The sequence below is a fragment of the Cydia splendana genome, chromosome 2 (assembly GCF_910591565.1).
Source record: "Cydia splendana chromosome 2, ilCydSple1.2, whole genome shotgun sequence".
NCBI classification, from domain to species: Eukaryota; Metazoa; Arthropoda; class Insecta; order Lepidoptera; family Tortricidae; genus Cydia; species Cydia splendana.
In genome coordinates this window covers 29,866,952-29,886,015 of record NC_085961.1, presented here as the reverse complement: position 1 = coordinate 29,886,015, position 19,064 = coordinate 29,866,952, and the positions used below count along the sequence as shown (strand labels likewise).

The following is a 19,064-nucleotide window of genomic DNA, read 5'->3' as shown; positions in this document are numbered from 1 at the left end:
CAATTGCTGTTATTTAAAAAAAACCGGCCAAGTGCGAGTCGGACTCGCGTTCCAAGGGTTCCGTATATTACACAATTTTTAACAATCAGTGCCGGATTAAGATATTTTGATGCCCTAAGCATTTCTAGGTGCCCCCTCTCCCTAGGGTCATCAAGATTACATTGATTTTTTGGTAAATTGAGAGAAGTTCATTGCCGCATTACAGCTGAGAATGGAAATCAGTCACATCATTTTATCACGAAAATTGACAGTGCCGCAGCAGTAATGTTGCAACAGAGTACCTAATGCTGTTGCAGTCGCCACCCGAATGTCACCTTTATCATAGCGTAGAAAGTAATAGAAACGCGAGCGAAGCGAGCGCGGAAATTTTTCGATATAAAAACGCAATATGATAGACAGTTGTACATTTTTACTTTTAGTATGGAAATCAGTCACATCATTTTATCACGGAAGTTGACAGTACTGCAGCAGTAACGTTGCAACAGAGTAATGTTGCTGCAGTCGCCACCCGAATGTCACCTTTATCATATATCCTTATAAAGTAATTGAAAACGCGAGCGAAGGGAGCGCGAAAATTTTTCGATATAAAAACGCAATTTTAATTTTAGTCCCAACCAGGCGCGAATCCAGGATTTCATACAGAGAAGGGATGGGACAGTTTTCTATCAGCCTAGCTTCACATAGGGCTCGATATTTAAGGGTCTCAGCGAGGTTGTTTTCATGCATAAAATATGCAAGAAAGCAGAGAGCTTGGAATTGAATTGGCGAAGTGTGAGAAAGGCAGTAGGCCCAGTTGCGAAAGAGGAAAGCTTGGATTTGGATCCACGCCCAAGTGTAATTAAGGCAGAAGATCAACTTTGCCGTAAGGCAGAAGGCCTCGCATAAGACCTAACGCCGAACCGCAAAAGAGTGGGTTGAAATCGAATCTATGCATGTAATCACGACTCTTCTACTGCTACCGATTGTTTCCCAAAGAATTACGCGCCATTATTTTTGCAAATTAGCTTTTGGACAGCTAAAAAAATCGTGTGGTAAAAACGATGTGTCTGTCCCTAATTTTAAAATTTGTTCACCTTTTTCAACCTGGCATTTTGGTGCCCTCCCTGAACGTGGTGCCGTAAGCACGTGCTTGTTTTGCTTATTGGTTACAAAGTCTTTATTAATTCAACCATTAAAGTCGACGAGTACAAAAAACTTTAAGCTAGCTCTCAATTTAACATTTTTTTTAAACATTATTTTTAATTTGACCTTACAATTACTCGTAAGTAGGTAAGACCGTTAAATATTTAAAATGATTATCTTATCAGAAAATTATCACCAATTACTCTAAGAAAACTACTACTCTAAGTAATCCGGCACTGTTAACAATGTATTTTTTATGTGAAACGTGAGTGAAATCTCTTTAAAAAATCCGTAGGGGTCGGATTAAAAACTGTAATTAAGTCCGACTCACGCTTGACTGTACATTTCTAATAGGTTTTCCTGTCATCTATAGGTATAGATCTATTTTATGTATTTTTTTCAAAATGTTAGACCTAGTAGTTTCGGAGATAAGGGGGGGGGAATGGTCATTTTTTGCCTATTTTCTTGAATAACTTCTAAACTGTTGATTCGAAAATTATAAAAAAAAAATATTTGAAATCCTTACAATAAGCTCTTTCATTTGATATGTAACATGATATAGTTTGAAAATTTTTTTTTTTCATTTTTTCATTTACCCCTTAAAAGTGGCCCCCATGTTTAAAATTCATTTGTTTACGTTACATGTCCGTATTCGGGTCACAAACTTACATATGTGTACCAAATTTCAACTTGATTGGTCCAGTAGTTCCGGAGAAAATCGGCTGTGACAGACGGACAGACAGACAGACAGACAGACAGACAGACAGACAGACAGACAGACGCACGAGTGATCCTATAAGGGTTCCGTTTTTTTCCTTTTGAGGTACGGAACCCTAAAAATGTGAGATCTTAAAGTAGGTTAGATTTGGCTTGGCTAGTTTTTATCAGAATTACAATATATATATATATATATATATATATATATATATATATATATATATATGTTGAATAACTTTATAAAATGACTGATGTAATGAAAACTGGCCAAGTCAAATCTAACCTACTTTAAGATCTCACATTTTTTTTAAATAACAGCAATTGTTATAGGTATCCAATAAAGCAAAGAAATAGAGTTTAATACTTGTTTATAATGTTATTTTGTTCTTATAAATACATATTTGGATTTTGCATAGAACTTGGCACTCATTTAGATCTCCATTCTTTTTGCGGCGAACCCCACAGCCAAGCATAATTTTTGTATTGAACTTGGCTCTCCTTTTTTACATTTATGTTTTTGATGGGATAAAACTATACCGGCTCCAACCGTACACCTCTGCCTCGAGAAGATTTAAATCCCCCCTCAATTGGAGGAGGGTATACCAATACGGGACCGGCAACAAACTCGGCGGGACATATCTTTTCGAAACATTATTACATCTTATAATTAACATGCAGTAAATAAGAAAAATACAATTTAAAATACTATATAATTCATGCAATTATACTCAGTAAGTATATAACTTTATATAAACCTACAACTAAAAGGAGCACTGTGCGGTTTAAGGGGAATTTACTCCCGTGGAGCTAAAAATAATGCTTAACCGCTGTTTCAGGCATGTGTGTGGGCTCCTACTTCTGGGGCAACCTGGCGGACGCCCGGGGCCGTAAAAAGGCCATCATCGGAGCCCTGCTGCTGGACGCGCTGGCTGCCTTTGTGTCCAGCGTAGTGCAGAGCTACCCCGCTTTCCTGGCCTGCAGGTATCTATTGAGGCTCTTACTACTGCAGCAGCCAAGAAGGCAATAAATTGGAACCCTACTGGACGCACTGGCAGCTTTCATGTCCAGCATGGTCTAATCGGACTTACGGTACCGATACAAATTACCAAGTCTACATTTTTTCAAAGTTGTTGCGTATTGCCCTTCCATTGCATTGGTGCTGTATTATGCCTGCTGAAGTGGAGGAGTATGTACCTACACTAGAAGATTAGCTGAGGGTGTTCCAGCTTCGATCGCACGTGCACTTTAACTCTTTTGTGGTGCGCGTACCGCGGCCGAATTCCTGGCTGAAGGCGTGATTCGGAGGTCACGTTTTCTGAATTTGCGATAGTCCAGTTCGAGCCCAGTCTTATTTGGATGACATAGAACTCAAAATCAGCTCATAGACTGCAAAATGTCCTGGCTCTGTTCAGTCCACGTTCCCCAGCAGCCTGTTTACCTATTGTTTGTAGACGTGGCCGTCCGCAGGTTCTTCTCCGGATTCGGGATCATCGGCGCCACGGGCCTCATCTTCCCCTACTTCGGGGACTTCCTCTCCCTGCGGCATCGGGACGTCATGCTGTGCCGGCTTGAGGTGTTCTGGACGCTTGGGTGTATATTGCTGCCTTGTGAGTTTCTTTAAACATTATGTATCTTAAATATATTAAATGGGGTCACTCAAATAGGTATTTTAAGTGGTAGATTCCTCGTCATAAAGCGAAACATGTCGCTCAATCTTTGAGAACGTGATGACAAAACCGAAGTTAGCTTACTGGGTTAGTATTGATGAAGAATACGGAAAGTGGGAACTAGAATCTAAACCACTTTGATTTTTCGGTTTGTCCCTTTTCGCCCTTTTCGCCATTAATATTAAGTCCCCCACATTATTCGCACTTCCATCTAACCAGTCTTATATATTACGAATTTTCTGCATCTTATTCCAGGCATAGCCTGGCTAATCATCCAAGACCCTCGCTTCATCTGGGCGGACACAGAAGACTTCAAGTTCAACCAATGGCGCGTCTTCGTGGCAGCCTGCGGAATCCCAAGTCTGCTGGTGGTGTTGCTGCTGCTGCCGTTTCCAGAGAGTCCAAGGTTCCTGCTGTATGTGAACCAGCCTGAGCAGGCGCTGCAGGTGCTGCAGAAAATCTTCGTGGTCAATACTAGGATGAGCGCTAAGGATTTCCCAGTAAGTATTTGCTTAGTTATGTACGATTCCTGCTAAACTTTCTTCAAAAATAGTGATGTAGCTTGAGGGGTTTGAAGCTTCTGTACAACAGACTGGTCCATGAAATAAATGAGTGCCGATTACTCCACCGACAAGAGCAGAGCTCTTAAGATGCTAATAATGATATACAGTAGGTAGTCGAAAAAGCCCATTTAAATACGGTTGCAGGAGCTTTTAATTGCAATTTCAATCATAAATGGGAGCTTCAAATTTTTGACTCCAGTAAATCCTTCCAATTGGTATACCTTTAGTTTTGCACCAGTCGTCCAAAATGGTATTCCTTTTCTCTAAATAACGCGTTTGACAATTTTAAACAAATATCATATTGTTTCTGACACATACCCATAGAATCCACAAATACAAGAGTTTATTCATTGAAGTTGCGTATACGTATTTATAGTAGATAGAATCCTATTAAAGTTGTATATTTTCTTTTTCGATACGATACAGTCCTTAATTGTAAACATCGTAATTCCAGGTGGAATCCATGATAAGCGCCGGCGAAGGCGACGACGAGGAGGAGATAGTGACAGCAGACAACAACGGGAACGAGACTAAGGCGGCCCTCACCTGGAAGCAGCGCTGGCAGAACTTCTGGATCCGCAAGAAGATGCTCACCACCCAGCCCTTCATCGGCCTGCTTATCCTATGCTGCTTCGTGGACTTCGGCCTCATGTTCAGGTTGATAATCCATACTAATATTTTAAATGCGAAAGTGTGTCTACCTGTCTATCTGTTAGGTACCTTTTCACGCTTAAACTGCTGAACCGATTTAGTTGAAATTTGGTAGTTTTTATCCCAGAAATCATCCTTTAAGGGGGTAAAAAGGGGGTGGATGTTTGTATGGGGAATCGATAAAAAGCTGTTTGGATAAAAAATAAGCTACCCAAATTACTAACTCCACGCAGACGAAGTCGGGGGTAAAAGCTAGTTAAGTATACAAATGTAAATGTTTTCAAAAAGTTTTCGAAAATTTCATAAAAATTTCACATGAAATGTTCTGCTTTCAGTTACTACACACTCATGATGTGGTTCCCTGACCTCTTCGAGCGGTTCAGTCAGTTCACAGCGGGCAATCCTGACGTCCCCGCCGGCGTCTGTGAGGTGTCGGCCAACATCTCACACATTGAGGTAAGATCACTAAACGTGCTCTTCCAACTAACTACATAATGTGGATGTGACTCTTCGAGCGGTTCAGTCAGTTCACAACGGGCAACCCTAACGTCCCCGCCGGCGTATGCGAGGTGTCCGCCAACATCTCGCACACTGAGGTAAGATCACTTAACGTGCTCTTCCAGTTAAGGGTGGTATTCCATCTATCGAATATCTTTATCCAATGTGTATTGCGTCTCTTGCTTAATGAGATAATGAGACGCAATGACATTGGACAAAGAAATTGGATAGGTGGAATATCATCCTAAACTACATGATGTGGTGACCTGCCGGCGTATGCGAGGTGTCCGCCAACATCTCGAACACTGAGGTAAGACCGCTTAACGTACTCTTCCAGCTACTAAATCATTCCCACTATTCGTGTAGGGGAGGGGTGGTTCCCCTAAAAAAATTTTTCTAGTTTTTATTTTACCACTTTGTCCATGTCAAATTGCAGCTTTGCTAACGAGCACGGACCAAAGCTGCGGGCAGACAGACAAACAGGCGGACATGGAATTTGTTTATAAAATTGTGAAACAAGTCTCTTACTTACATTAGTTTCTCTTTTAGTAAGATCTGTTTGATATATTTTAAATAAGTATAATATTTATTTTGCTTAGTTATCTTCACACTCGTAAGAGTTAAGTATATATATAGGTAGGCCTATTTATTCACAAATCTCTTTATGTGTTCTCGGCCTAAAATCGTAATTGTAACAGTATTTTAAGCTTAATTAAGATTCAATGCCTGTAGGTAACTAAAATAGAGGCATATCATAATTGTCCCATTATTATTTTTTGTTTTTTTTTATTAACTTTAGTCAAAAATATTTTTATACCTAGATACTATAGTTAGGCGTAAGGTAACTTATTCGTATCACTAAAAGCCGGGCCTTCTCTGCATATTTATAACAGTAATACACGAGCCATATACAAGAGCCATTACCTTACTTTCATGTCGTTTGTTTCCTTCGCAGGCACTAGACGGTCAATGCCAGCAGACGGTCGCATCCCAAGTATACCAACACACGCTAGTGGTCGCGTTGAGCTGCGTGCCCGTGGCGCTGGGTGTGGGCGTCTTCATCAACATGGTCGGCAAGAAGGTCATGCTCGGTGAGGAATATCTTCACAGGCACTAGGCGGTCAATCTCAGCAGATGCACAGTGGAACAACGCCATACTTCCGGTTGGACATGAGAATGTTCTGTTTTCCGACGATAACTTTCTATTCTCCCAGCAAAAATCTATGAAGAAAGGATCTTGGGAATCTGAACAGGACTATCCCTCCCAATTTTACGATTCTTTATCCACCCCCAAAAAAATGTCCTCCAAAAACAAAACATTCTGATGTTCAACCACAAGTATGGCGTCGTTCCACAGTGAGATGGTTGCATCCTAACCAATGTAAACTTAACCATAACTGGTTTTTGGTCTGAACTCCTTGAGGTTACAGCCTCTCTCTCATCATTTATTTATGTGATCTGTGAATTAATTATGGTAGAACAGGTATGAGAAGAGTGAGAGAACATTGAGAACAGCAGATAGTTGTGTGGGATTATTTATTACTTACCTACCTATTTACTATGGATGGCCAATTTTAATGGTTCCAACTGCCTCCGCTGCCTTACGCGAGTATACGGAGCGGGTGCACGCCCACGGCTACCATATGTAGCGGATAAAATCCATCGCACGCGTCTGCGTCAGTTAGCGTTGCTCAAACTATGCGCAAAACAGCAGAAGCACTAAGTCTAATATTCTCGAAAAGCCGGTACAAAATACGAATTACTTTTCTTCTTTCAGTGATGATGTTAATGAGCTCAGGGCTGGCCGTGCTGGGCATGAGCTTGGTGCGCTCCGCGCTGGAGAACCTGATCCTCTCATGCGTCTTCGAATCCATCGTCAGCTGCACCGAGGCTGTGCTGTTCTGTGTCATCTGTGAAATCTTCCCCACCAAAGTAGCGTAAGTATATTATGTGAATGGAAATCTTTATTCTTATTATGTCGATGTCCTGCCTTGTTAAAAAAGACCCCAACCACCAAACAAAAAGAATAAGCTAACGTAAATATCCCAGAATATGACACAGATGCTCTAAAGTTGTCAAACACCTGAACGTCTATCCAAGGGGCGTCGCTAAGACTAACTAAATGTATACCCTTCCCCCTCCCCTTGAACCCTTGTATGAACTGAACCTCCCCCCCCCCCCTCGTCACCCCCAGCCCATCAGCTGGCGCCGCCCTTGCGTTTATCTAATGACTATTAAATGTATATTTCAGAGCAACTGCAATGGCAGTGGCGGTGATGTGCGGTCGAGTCGGAGCCATCGTCGGCAACGTGGTATTCGGAGCACTAGTGGACCAGCATTGCGTCGTGCCTATATATATCTTCGGGGGATTACTTATATGTACGTATATAACCTTTTACTTAATCATTTATATGTACAATCGACGTGAAAGATAATATGTTTACGTTTTTCGCCTTACTGCAAAGAAGTAAGGTGCAAAAGTGAAGAGTTGGACCAAGAAAAGCCTGCATGCAACGATTTTGATAGCACACGCAGTGCAAGCGTTATTTTAAACGTCAAACTTTTATGAAATTATGACGTATAAATAACACTTGCACTGCGTATGCTATCAAAATCGTTGGAGAATTTTCTTGGGTCTAACTCTAAACATATCAACAGAAGAGTGATAGAGAGAGATAACTACGATACGCTACGGAGCGTTAACGATTGACATGTTGTCTACGCACCCTGAAGTTTCTATTGGCGTTTTCTATCAACGATTGACAACTTGGTTAAGCCCCCAGGCTTCATACTAAAAAGAACCCCGATTAATTATTAATGTTTGTTGCAGCCAGCGGACTTCTCTGCATCATCCTCCCGAAGAGCACACGGCCGGAGCGGCCGGAGTAACCTGTATTTGTTAATAAACTCTATGTCTATAGTAATACGGTCTTTTATTCCTAACACAAGTAATGGCGTTGGGAGTTGAGCCCAAGGCAGTCTAGCCAAGATGACAATCTTTCGCGCTTCGACGACGGACTATATTATGTGTCTCTCTATCTACGAATATGGTAGAGTGATAGATAAACATATAGCGTTTCGTTAGCGTAGCTAGTGCAAACGATTTTCATCTAGGCTCCCAGCTAGCTTATAATGTATATTATAAGTAGGTATATGTACATAGATACATACACTACGCTATCAGATAATACGTGGTGGTTTATAGTACATCTATCTATTTCACAATAGCATTGCATTATAAATTTACATGAATATATATAAAAATCGTCGAATATATAAGAAAAACACTCATTTCAAAATGCATTGCTTCATGTAAAATTCATGTTTTAGGTACATTTACATAATACATATACAATTACTACGCTTATTTTATTTATGGGTCTAGTATTTTGATTTTAACACATTTGGCATACCTATTTGTGGTAAAATTGTGAAATATTTTCGTCTTGTATATCGCAGTCAAATTGTAAGAATCCGCCGTTTACAAACGGCGTCGTCATTTTACAAACGTGAAAACAAATTTTGGCGTTTCCCTTGAGATTGGTGATATCGAGGTTCCACTGTAATGAGCAATTCTCAAAAAGTTTGTACATTTCGATCACATCTTAGATTTCTATAAAAATCAGATTTCCTTTCCTTACACATTTGGTACCGTAAAACGGGGTGAAAAGAAACTTCAAGGACGATTTTCGCCAATAATCAAATGATAAAAGTAAAAATTTTGATATCATTTTTTGAGTCTTAGTTAGTTCTTCAATTTTGCATTTGTGAAATAAATATTTACTTACTCAATTCGGAGAAAATCAAAGAAAACTGCCTGTTTTCTCCATATCCTTAAAACGGGGTCGATAGACACAAGGAAGGGGTGAATAGAAATATTAAGTTTTAGTTGTCATAGGCATCGAAAATCATCATTATTATGCTGATACTCTATTGGTAAATGGTATATATATCTGTTAAACAGCTATTTCACACAAAATTATTTGTTCGTGTCTTTTAACCCTCAAGGCGTGTCTTTACACCCCTTTGTTGTATCTAATCACCCCCTATGGCGTAACTATTCACCCCATATGCGTGTCCACTGACCCCTTTATCACGTTAAATTCCTTGTTATTAGTTTTTTGCAAAAAATGCTTCTTTATAGAGAAATTAGTGATATTATTTATTATTTAGGTACTACAGATACTATATTACCAGATTAGCTAACTTTTACTTAGTTAATATCAAAACATTTACCGTTAGAACAAAGTTCAGACAGGCTTCATTTCTTACCTCGGCGAGACCTTACTTTAGAGTCAAAAAAATCTAACTTTTAGGCAGTTTGATTAAGTTCTTTTGATATCAATGTAGAGAATAAATAGTCTACTATATACGCATTCCAAAAAATCTAATTTTCGAGATGTACGTTTTTAAATATAACAACTTGAAAGAAAAAGTTCAAAATTTCTCTATTCACCCCGCGATTTCTGTTGACCCCGTTTTACGGTAACAAAAAAGGAATGTTTCTTAGAAACTTTCTGGGACATTTTGGGAAATGTGGTGGAAGTTGTTCAGCTTTATGTACTTTACCAGCATACCAAGTTTTATAGAGATCTAAGATGTGATCGAAATGTACAAACTTTTTGAGAATTGCTCTAATAATCTTAAAATAAATACTTTTTAATACCTACTACAATATTAACTGACATGTATTGTAAATATATGAATCATACATATTGCACAATGATGAAAAACTGTATTTACTACTATTAGTCTAGTTAAAATCATACCACATTAGGTAATATGTACATCAAATTATGACATCAAGAGTTCAAACCCTGCTGATAAGATACCAGCCACGGAAATAAATAATTGTAGGTATATAATTTCTTGTAAAAAACTAATACGTTAACATGTACTAGTATGGACTATAAATAAAGTCTTTACATTATGATATTTTAATTATTTACTTTTCTAGGTTTATTATAAATGATGACGATTTTTTCAAATAAGTATCTACCTATCTAAAACAACTAGAAACTAAGCTCAAATCAAACAGAATCCGATAAGAATAGGTAACGATAACAAATAAAAGTTCGCATTGTGAAATCAAAGCAGTCGCGATCACGACTCGTCAGGGGTAACACAGGGTATAAATCTGAGACTATCAAAAAGTCAGTGTACCTCTAAAAATGGCTACTAACGAAGCGTTCACTGAAAACGACCTGAAAACTGACAAAATGGCGGTAAAGAAAGAGGATAAAGTATATAGCTATGAAGAAGCTATTACTTTGGCAGGTGAGACATTTTTACAAGCTTTTATTACCTATACTCTCAATGTTTATAAGAATGTAAAGGCAGTTAGTATGAGTGAGTTGTCCTCGAAAATTTAAAAACCATTTGACGAAGGCTTTTTCCCGGTGGTACTTTCTTTAAAAAATCATTAATGTGTGTCGGAATGTGAAGTTCTCCTTTCTTTCTAAGGTCCAATGGCCACGAAACGCTAGCGTTTGCATGGGTTAACTATTAACAGCATCAACGTACGAGTGAATTGCAAAAAAATTGTCCATAGTTAAGCACCTGTAATTAGTCTAAAGTTAATTGATTAAATTTGTCTTACCACAGTTAAGCCATTTCTATTTAAGTTAGGTGCATGAAATTATGTTAGCGTATGCTATAGACTTATTATATATGTGTACGAATTAAGTACAATAAATACAATACAATACAATTTACATAGTTAATTTTCCTAACACAAATGAATCAATTAAGTTAAGACTATAATTACAGCTTCTTAACTGCGCTTAATTACGTACATTTTTTTATGCAATTCACTCGTACGTGCTCCAGGGGTTAAAGAATTAAAAGCTCCGAGAAAAGCAACTTTATATTTACAACACAAATTATATTTTATTCGAATTTTTTTCGTATAACCGAAAATTGGAAAAAGAAATATTTTCGGCACGAATAATACAATTTTTCATACAACAGACGTAACAGTCATTAAAAATTCGCTCAATTGTCTACTTAATTGTAGTGCAATAAGTTCCTAATTCAAATTGGTTTTCTAATAACCCTTACATCTATTAAGTGTGTTGAAGCAGTATTTAATAAGTAATTATATACTCTGTCAAGCAATTTCCGTCAGTAGAAAAGAGAGGCAAATTTATAAAATTTAGGCGAAGGGTTATCGCCCCATAGAAAATTTGAATTTCACGCCTTTTTCTACTGACAAACTTGTTTGACCGGCTATATGTAGCGCGTGTTCAGATATAGTGAACAGCTTGTCCGCTCATCGGAGCGGATCGGTGGTTTTGGTTGGTTGATATATCGTTATCTGATTGCGACTGTACCATAAAACTAGTTGAAATCACATAATATTATGCATCGTGACATCAAATGACACCAAAAGTTCAAGGCATGCTGATTAGATAACACCATTGGTATTAAATAATTCCATATTTCTTACACTGCGTAAAACTACTGTGTATAAACTTATATTTATATGTATAAGCCTAGGCTAAAACTATACGTTTGGGATCTTATAAAGCGTTCATGATCAACGGGAAACTCTGTTTATTTATAGTTCTTTACCTATAGATGACAGGAAAACCTATTAGAAATGTGCAGTCAAGCGTGAGTCGGACCTAATTATTTAGTTTTTGATCCGACCCCTACGGGTTTTTAAAGACATTTGATTCACAATCTACATAAATAAATACATTGTTAATAATTGGGTAATGTACGCGAACGCGAGCCCGACTCGCACTTGACCGTTTTTTTTTCTTCTTGTTAGGCAATGGCCGCTACACATATGGACTGCTGGCGGTAGTCAGCCTTTCAATCTTGGCGATGGGCACCGACATGATCGGCTTCTCCGTGGTGGTGGTTGGCAGCCAGTGCGATCTCCAGCTCACACCTGGCCAGAGGAACGTACTGATGTCCATGCCTTTCCTTGGTAAGACCAACAATACCCAGGAGCCTTAGAGCATTTAGTAACTGGAGACGCCTTGGCTTTCATTTTCTGTAAAATACACTCTGCCGATTATGCGGGGGAAGGGGCGGAGGGGCACGTCAAATGTATGGCTATTTCTACATGATAAGTGATAACGTACAAATAGCCATGTCAGATAAACTTCAGGGCATACAAAAGATTGCACAGTTGTGCAAGGTTTTCGGCAGAGGGGTAAGCTCTTAAAGGCGACTCCGGTTACTAAATGCTCTAAGCCAGGAGCATTACATACGACCCAGTGTAGCTTAAGAATGTAACTCTTTTGAAAATGCTACAAGACGGAGATGGATTTTTGGTTTGATCCTTTACGTAGGTACTTAATGTACCTACTTATGTACGAAATATAATTTGACATCTGCCGATTGTTCCAACCCGATGCGAGATATTACATTTGTACATATGTAATTGTACAAGTATCTTTATGCGTTATGTATATAAATGTTTGCGTCCTCACATCAAGGTCCCTTGCCAACTTGCAAATCGTTAACGCTCTCTGTCACTCTTCCAAATTAGTGCGACAGAGACAGTTGCGGTTTGTTCGCTACGGAGCTTAAACGATTGGCACTGGCTACACACCCTGATGAGAGGGATCGTATAGTCAGTCTGCAACTAATTACCAACAAGATGGTCTGACCAAGTTAAAAAGGCCACCTCAGGCAAACTCCCTCATGCGGTGAGGACTACGCCAGATCAAGACCGATGGAGATAAATCACAGGAACTGTAAAACCAAGTGATCACGATCCTCAGTAATGAGGGACCTACAAAGAAGGAGAGAAGTCTCGATTATTCTGCCACCTTCTGCGATGGTAATCCTCCCATGATGAGCTAAAATGAGTTCTTGAATGTTTCCAGGCCCAGTAGTCATGTCATACCCGTGGGGCTTCTTCAGTGACACGCGGGGCCGACGAAAATGTCTCCTTCTCGCTATGAGTTGTGGTTTTTTGGCCTCAGTCGCCAGCGCACTGTCACCAAACTGGATTGTGCTCGCTATACTCCGGTTCCTGAGCACCAGTTGGTAAGCTATCTGTTTTTTTAGCGCTTCCTTCTAATCTAACCAGCATTTGTGGTCTCGTGGTTGAAACTGTCAATATGACTGTCAGATGGAGTCAATAGTCTCATCACGGATGCACAGCCTAATGCACTAAAAATCATCGTCTATAAAGCTAGAGTATCGCCATTGAAATCCACTTCGATTCCGCGTCTTTACTCGTAGTTGCAGTTATATATATGGGTTAGCATTGATTGCATATTGATACAAATTATATCGAGATAATCAAATATTGTAGATTTCAAATGTTATCTACTACTCGAGGTATTGTTATGTGTGTACCTACTTGGCTTCTCCTTGTTGGTACACCTATGACGGTCTTGAAACGCAACAATTGAAAAAGTTGGGTATTTTCTAGTAACTTTTTCAGCGTTGGTTTATTTATTACAATACAGATAATATACTCCTTGAAGAACTCCATGTCACTGTACACCGGCATTTTTTCTAAAAGATTTTTTTGCATTTCAGCTGCAGTTGCGCGCAGTCAGCAACGTACGCGCTGTTGGGCGAGTCGAGCTCGCAGCGCGTGCGCGGCACCTACATGCTCATCATGACCAGTGTGCTTATGCTCACACCCACTTTCTACTTCGGTGAGTTGCTCCCATAGTTGCCATTTTGACTTTGTTCCTTTCAACCGTACCGACGGCTGGGAGGAACATGCTGCAATGAGACCTGAGTAGCGTAGAGACCTAGGTATGCGTGGGAGGTGGGAGTGAAGAAGCACGACGAAGTGTGGCTGGAAAACTTGAGACATAAAAGGCACAGGCGTCATCGGGCTGGTAGCCTGGTCTCAAATCCAGAGGCTCAACAAATTCACACATGCGAATGAAGGTAACAGTCCATTTCCAACGACAGCTGCACTACTGTTCATTTTACTATGGAAATTGACAATAACACCGACGCGTTCAGTACCAGTAGTGCAGCTGCGGTCAGAAATGGAATGTTACCCTTCTGCGGCAAGAAGTGCCGTGCTGCGATAGGCCGTCTAAACCGCTCTTGACACAGCGTTGCAACAATCATCCGTCAGGGATGCAGTGGCCATTGATAATGCGAATATTTTATGATATTCGTGCTTTTCCAAGTTTCGGTCTTTTGACCCGTATGATGATGTGTAGAGTTAGCACAAACTTGTCTTTCGTAGTTTCTTGACAAATGCAATTTTGTTTACCTGTTTCAAGAAGCGAAATTCGTTTGAGCGGCTTAGGTAAAAAATAAAATAATTTTAGCTCATCACGGAGCTGATCTAGAGGTATACTAGTTGGATACCAACATATGTATACATGTTTCAATTAAAACATGCAAAGTCATTTTTGTTTAGTGTAGTAGGTCTTGACATTCTTTATCACTATTTATACAAAGAATAGCAAATAGTACACCTACGCTTTAGCTGTACGTAGATTGTAGATTACGTATTATTATAATTATCTGAATGAAAATAGAACAAGCAAAAAATTTACAACACAAATACCGTTTTACTGAATGAATAAAAGTGGAATGTCATCATTCTTGAATATGTAGGTATGACTGTAAAAAACTTTTTAACTGGAAAAGTACAGTAAGTTGCACAATTAATATATTTTCGCACGTTATTGTTATGCAAGAATTCAAGCAGATAACTGACTATAGTGACTGTACCTCCGTGTTACACACGAACTCAGAAACGATAACTATTAGCCGATTAATATCGTCTTCAATGTAGGTAAATCCGTTATAACATAACATTTTACTTTCCAGTGGCGGGCTATTTTGTCCTGAACCTGGAGTTTTCTTTGGACCTGGGCTTTATCAGCTTCATGCCCTGGCGTCTGCTGGTTCTGGTGATGGCCCTGCCCATGGGGATGAGCTGGCTGGTACTGCTCAACTTCTACGAGAGCCCCAAGTTCCTCGCCAATGCTGGCAGAGAAGATCAGGCGGTGGAGTTGCTTGCAAAAATATGGAAGCGGAACGGTGGAAAGGGGAAATATCCCGTAAGTTCATTAAAAAAAACTTCTATGAGACTCAACCACATTTAACAGCGGGTCATTAAAGAAATTTAATGCTGGCAGGGAAGACTAGGCGGTAAGTTGCTAGAAAATATATGGAGGAGAAACGGTAGGAAGGATGCGTATCCTGTAAGTTTACCAAATGCTATTTCATCTAAATACAAAAAATAGTAAATTCAAATTATCCTCAATACAGCGTGACATCTTATAAATTTCTGTGTACACGTTCCACGTGAACTCTTAGAAATAAGCTTAATGGGTCCAGCAATTTTGACGCTCATGCAAGAGGGTGGTATATGGATATAAAGCATTGCCAATCTTTAATATGAGTTTGACGATTCACTAAATTGATCGTGGAATAATAGGGTTAAAGGATCCTTTACTAACTTTGTGGGATAACCACGGTGCAATTAACTTTTGAAGTTCTTGCTGCATATCTTGTATAGGTAAATTTTTAAGTAGCCTTTCTTTAAGAGCCACCACAATAAAATTTGAATTGTGCCAGGTTATCTATTATATTGGCTCTGAGCAAATTCGTTAGTTGTTAGATCTATATTATAGATATTAGATTTGAAATCATCAGAGCACATAGTCGCGCCGACTCTCAATTCTGTTTTGTCTATTTGAAGTCACATTCTCAGTAAAGTTTATCTGAAATGGTTTCTGGCTGGTTTGTGCCTCTAAGCATTGTGTGTTTATTTCAGGTTAAAAAGATAATCCTTAACGAGGACTCCACGGCGCCTGCGCAGAAGCTTCCATTGCTTCAATCGTTGTGGGCGCAGACTGCCCCCCTCTTCCGACCCCCGCTGCTCTGGCGGACCCTGCAGCTCTACTACATCACCGCCATGCTCTATGCCGTGTACGTATTAGACTTTTTGGATCCTTCATGTAGAAATCCTAGCTGAAACTTAATATGAGATCTAACTAAGTCGCCAGACTTAAATAATAGTTAAGGCACATCATTGTTCATGCTGTGAGAGTGATTCTTGAATAGCCATCGCATTCCGAGACGACAAGAAGGGGCCAACGTTTTAGTTAAGTCAAGAAACGATTTGTTTGAAGACGACATGAGAATTGATTCTGGCCATCCTTGGGAAAGTCGTATCCAGTAAGTAGTCTTTTAATAATGAGCATCTTGTTTACAGGAACAACAGCTTGCTGATGTGGTACCCATTCTTGCTGAACGTATTTCTGACAGATGATGGCTCTGCAGACCAAGGCGGCCTCTGCAACATGATCCTTCGCTCGCAAGACGCATCTCATATCCAACAAGTTAGTAAATAGTATCATAATCTTTAATTCCATCAGACTTGCTAGCATGAGTTGCGTTCTCCCACGCGACTATACATCTAGCGCGACTTCAAACCATACTAGAGTTAGACCAAGAAAAGTCTGCAGCGATTTTGATAGCCCACGCAGTGCAAGTGTCATTTTAAACGTCAGACTTCTATGAAATTATGACGTATAAATAACACTTGCACTGCGTGGGCTATCAAAATCGCTGCAGACTTTTCTGGGTCTAACTCTAGCCGGTCAGATCTTGAAATACTGTAGGTACAGTTAGCCTTGCAGTTTTCTCTTGACTCTCGATAGCAGAGTCTCAAACAATGTAGGTAACAGTGTCTCATTATTTGGTTCCAGGCTTCCGTCTGCTTCTCGAAGCTCGACTACTTCACAACCTTGTTCAGCATCACCCACTCTTTGTCGTTCACGCTGATAAACGTCTTCATGTCCCGCTTCGCTGGCCGCATGAAGCTCATGCTGGTGACCATCCTGACCGTGGCCGCCGCGTCCGGTGTGGTCATCATACTGACCACGAACAATACCATTAGTTTCCTATTCTTCCTTGGGATTATGACGCCGGGGCTTGGGATTGGAGTCATTTTCTCTTATTTCATTGAGCTGTATCCCACATCGTACCGGTAAGATTTTTCCTACCTACTACCTACCCTAGGACTAAGGACGCAGAGTTAATCCTTAACATAAGACATTTGTTTGAATATGGACTCGACAACTTAATACAGACAAGCGCTAGGTAAAATGTATGTAGAGTCTGTTCGGGAAGAGAAGAGTCGTGGAATGTATTGGGCCCCATACATTCCACGACTCTTCTCTTTTCTAATCAGTAATCACACACATTTTCCCTTAAGAGGGATTCTACAAATTTGCCGCCACATTAACAAAGCAGTACTTACTTCTTAACCCAACTAAAAGTACCTTACCATACGCAAAACTCAATTATGATAGCACCATGCCATTCTTCAGCGTTTGAACAAATTAAGGTTTTATTCTATGTTTATCTTACAAAATATTTATAAATATACTAAAATTCTTGGACGGCTAGGTGTGATTTTGGGTAGGTAGGTTTGAACAACATCTTTAGTGAAAAAATCAGGACAAAGCTGCCCTAAAATATTCTTTTCTATATTTTCAGTGGAATGGCAGCATGTCTGGCCGTGATCATGGCGCGAGGAAGCGCGCTGACGGCCATCAATATCCTCGGCTCCAACATCACGACGAGCTGCCACCAATGCTTCTACGCATACACAGCCTACATCTTTAGTAAGCATTTTTATTACCTATAAACCTATAAGGCTATCGCAATCCAGTCGCGTTGGCTGACCGACGCAAATTGCAAGCTCTCTCTCTCTGCATGTAATCGATTACTCTTCGCGAGCGACAGCGGCGCGGCGGCAGGGGAAGCAAGGAACGTATTTTGCATTATCAAACCACGAGTTGCACATACCCTACCCTACCCTACCCTACCCTCTACCCTATGGACAACAAAGTCTGAAATAAAGAAATACTTACATAGGTACATACATAATGGCGGGAGTATAATAGGAACGTGGCAAATAGCAATATCTTCTCCGAGATTATGACCTGATGCTAAAAAATACCGGCCAAGTGCGAGTCGGACTCACGTCGTCGTCGTCGGGCACGAAGGGTTCCGTTACATTTACGCAAAAAACGGCAAAAAAATCACGTTTATTGTATGGGAGCCACACTTAAATTTTTATTAAATTTTGTTTTTAGTATTTGTTGTTATAGCGGCAACAGAAATACATCATCTGTGAAAATTTCAACTGCCTAGCTATCGCATGGTTCATGAGACACAGCCTGGTGACAGACAGATATACGGAAAGACGGACAGACAGACGGACAGCGGAGTCTTAGTAATAGGGCCCCGTTTTTACCCTTTGGGTACGGAACCCTAATAACACCTGTCATTATAATCCAACATCTTTAAAATAAGAACCTAAACCAATCTAAATCTTGTTACAGGTGGTCTAGTCGTTTCGTTCTTCCTGCCTTCCGACGCAAAGAAGAAGACTTAGGTCACTTAGGACCGGTTCCGTCAAACCGTTTGTCACCGCTAAAACTTTCGCACAATTTTTATGGAAAGTTTCATAGTTCTTAGCTGGGTGACGTCGATCAGTCTGTGATTTGTGGTGAAGCTGGCTCTTGGTGGAGCCATACACCGGAATTATACCAATAGAGATAATGATACTCAATAAATATAGGTACGTACTTAAACAATAACTTTGACTTTTCTTCAATCCTTGTCCCAATACATATGGAATGATTAAAATCGGCGCACAAAAGATATATGTGCCGCCTAGGAAGTGAAAATTGGTTGTGATACGAGAAGGTACCAGTTGGTACTGATTACAATCCGTTGCTTGTTTGTAGTAAATAGGACTATCATTTAAATCGTTGTAAATGTTGTTTAAAATGTTAAGTATAAGAGATAATGCCAATTATTGTAAAAGGATACAGTGCTAGTAATTTCGTAGTTTAAACCTATCATTATGTGTGTGTTC

The 19,064-nt window shown here is 39.8% G+C and overlaps 2 protein-coding genes across 3 annotated transcripts in view; both read left to right on the top strand.

Moving 5' to 3' along the window:
- LOC134806122 (synaptic vesicle glycoprotein 2C-like) overlaps nt 1–8,142 on the top strand; it is a 76,604-nt gene extending 68,462 nt beyond the window's left edge. Inside the window, exons 4-13 of one of the 2 annotated variants that reach the window (XM_063779404.1) lie at nt 2,676–2,820; nt 3,307–3,446; nt 3,762–4,006; nt 4,524–4,726; nt 5,056–5,149; nt 5,290–5,316; nt 6,174–6,309; nt 6,996–7,155; nt 7,470–7,597; nt 8,049–8,142. In XM_063779404.1, coding sequence (XP_063635474.1) covers nt 2,676–2,820; nt 3,307–3,446; nt 3,762–4,006; nt 4,524–4,726; nt 5,056–5,149; nt 5,290–5,316; nt 6,174–6,309; nt 6,996–7,155; nt 7,470–7,597; nt 8,049–8,107 — 1,337 coding nt within the window. In that variant the 3' untranslated portion in view covers nt 8,108–8,142. Of the gene's footprint in view, nt 1–2,675; nt 2,821–3,306; nt 3,447–3,761; nt 4,007–4,523; nt 4,727–5,055; nt 5,177–5,289; nt 5,317–6,173; nt 6,310–6,995; nt 7,156–7,469; nt 7,598–8,048 lie in introns of both variants that reach the window. The other variant, XM_063779405.1, reaches the window with a different exon arrangement.
- A 2,188-nt stretch (nt 8,143–10,330) lies between these two features.
- Nucleotides 10,331–18,696, top strand: LOC134806124 (uncharacterized). Its single transcript, XM_063779407.1, has 10 exons — nt 10,331–10,495; nt 11,994–12,155; nt 13,063–13,225; nt 13,727–13,848; nt 14,993–15,225; nt 15,945–16,099; nt 16,386–16,512; nt 16,882–17,162; nt 17,675–17,802; nt 18,526–18,696. The coding sequence occupies exons 1-10, from the start codon at nt 10,390–10,392 to the stop codon at nt 18,576–18,578; spliced, it is 1,530 nt and encodes a 509-aa protein (XP_063635477.1). The 5' UTR covers nt 10,331–10,389; the 3' UTR covers nt 18,579–18,696.
- Nucleotides 18,697–19,064: the final 368 nt, after the last annotated feature.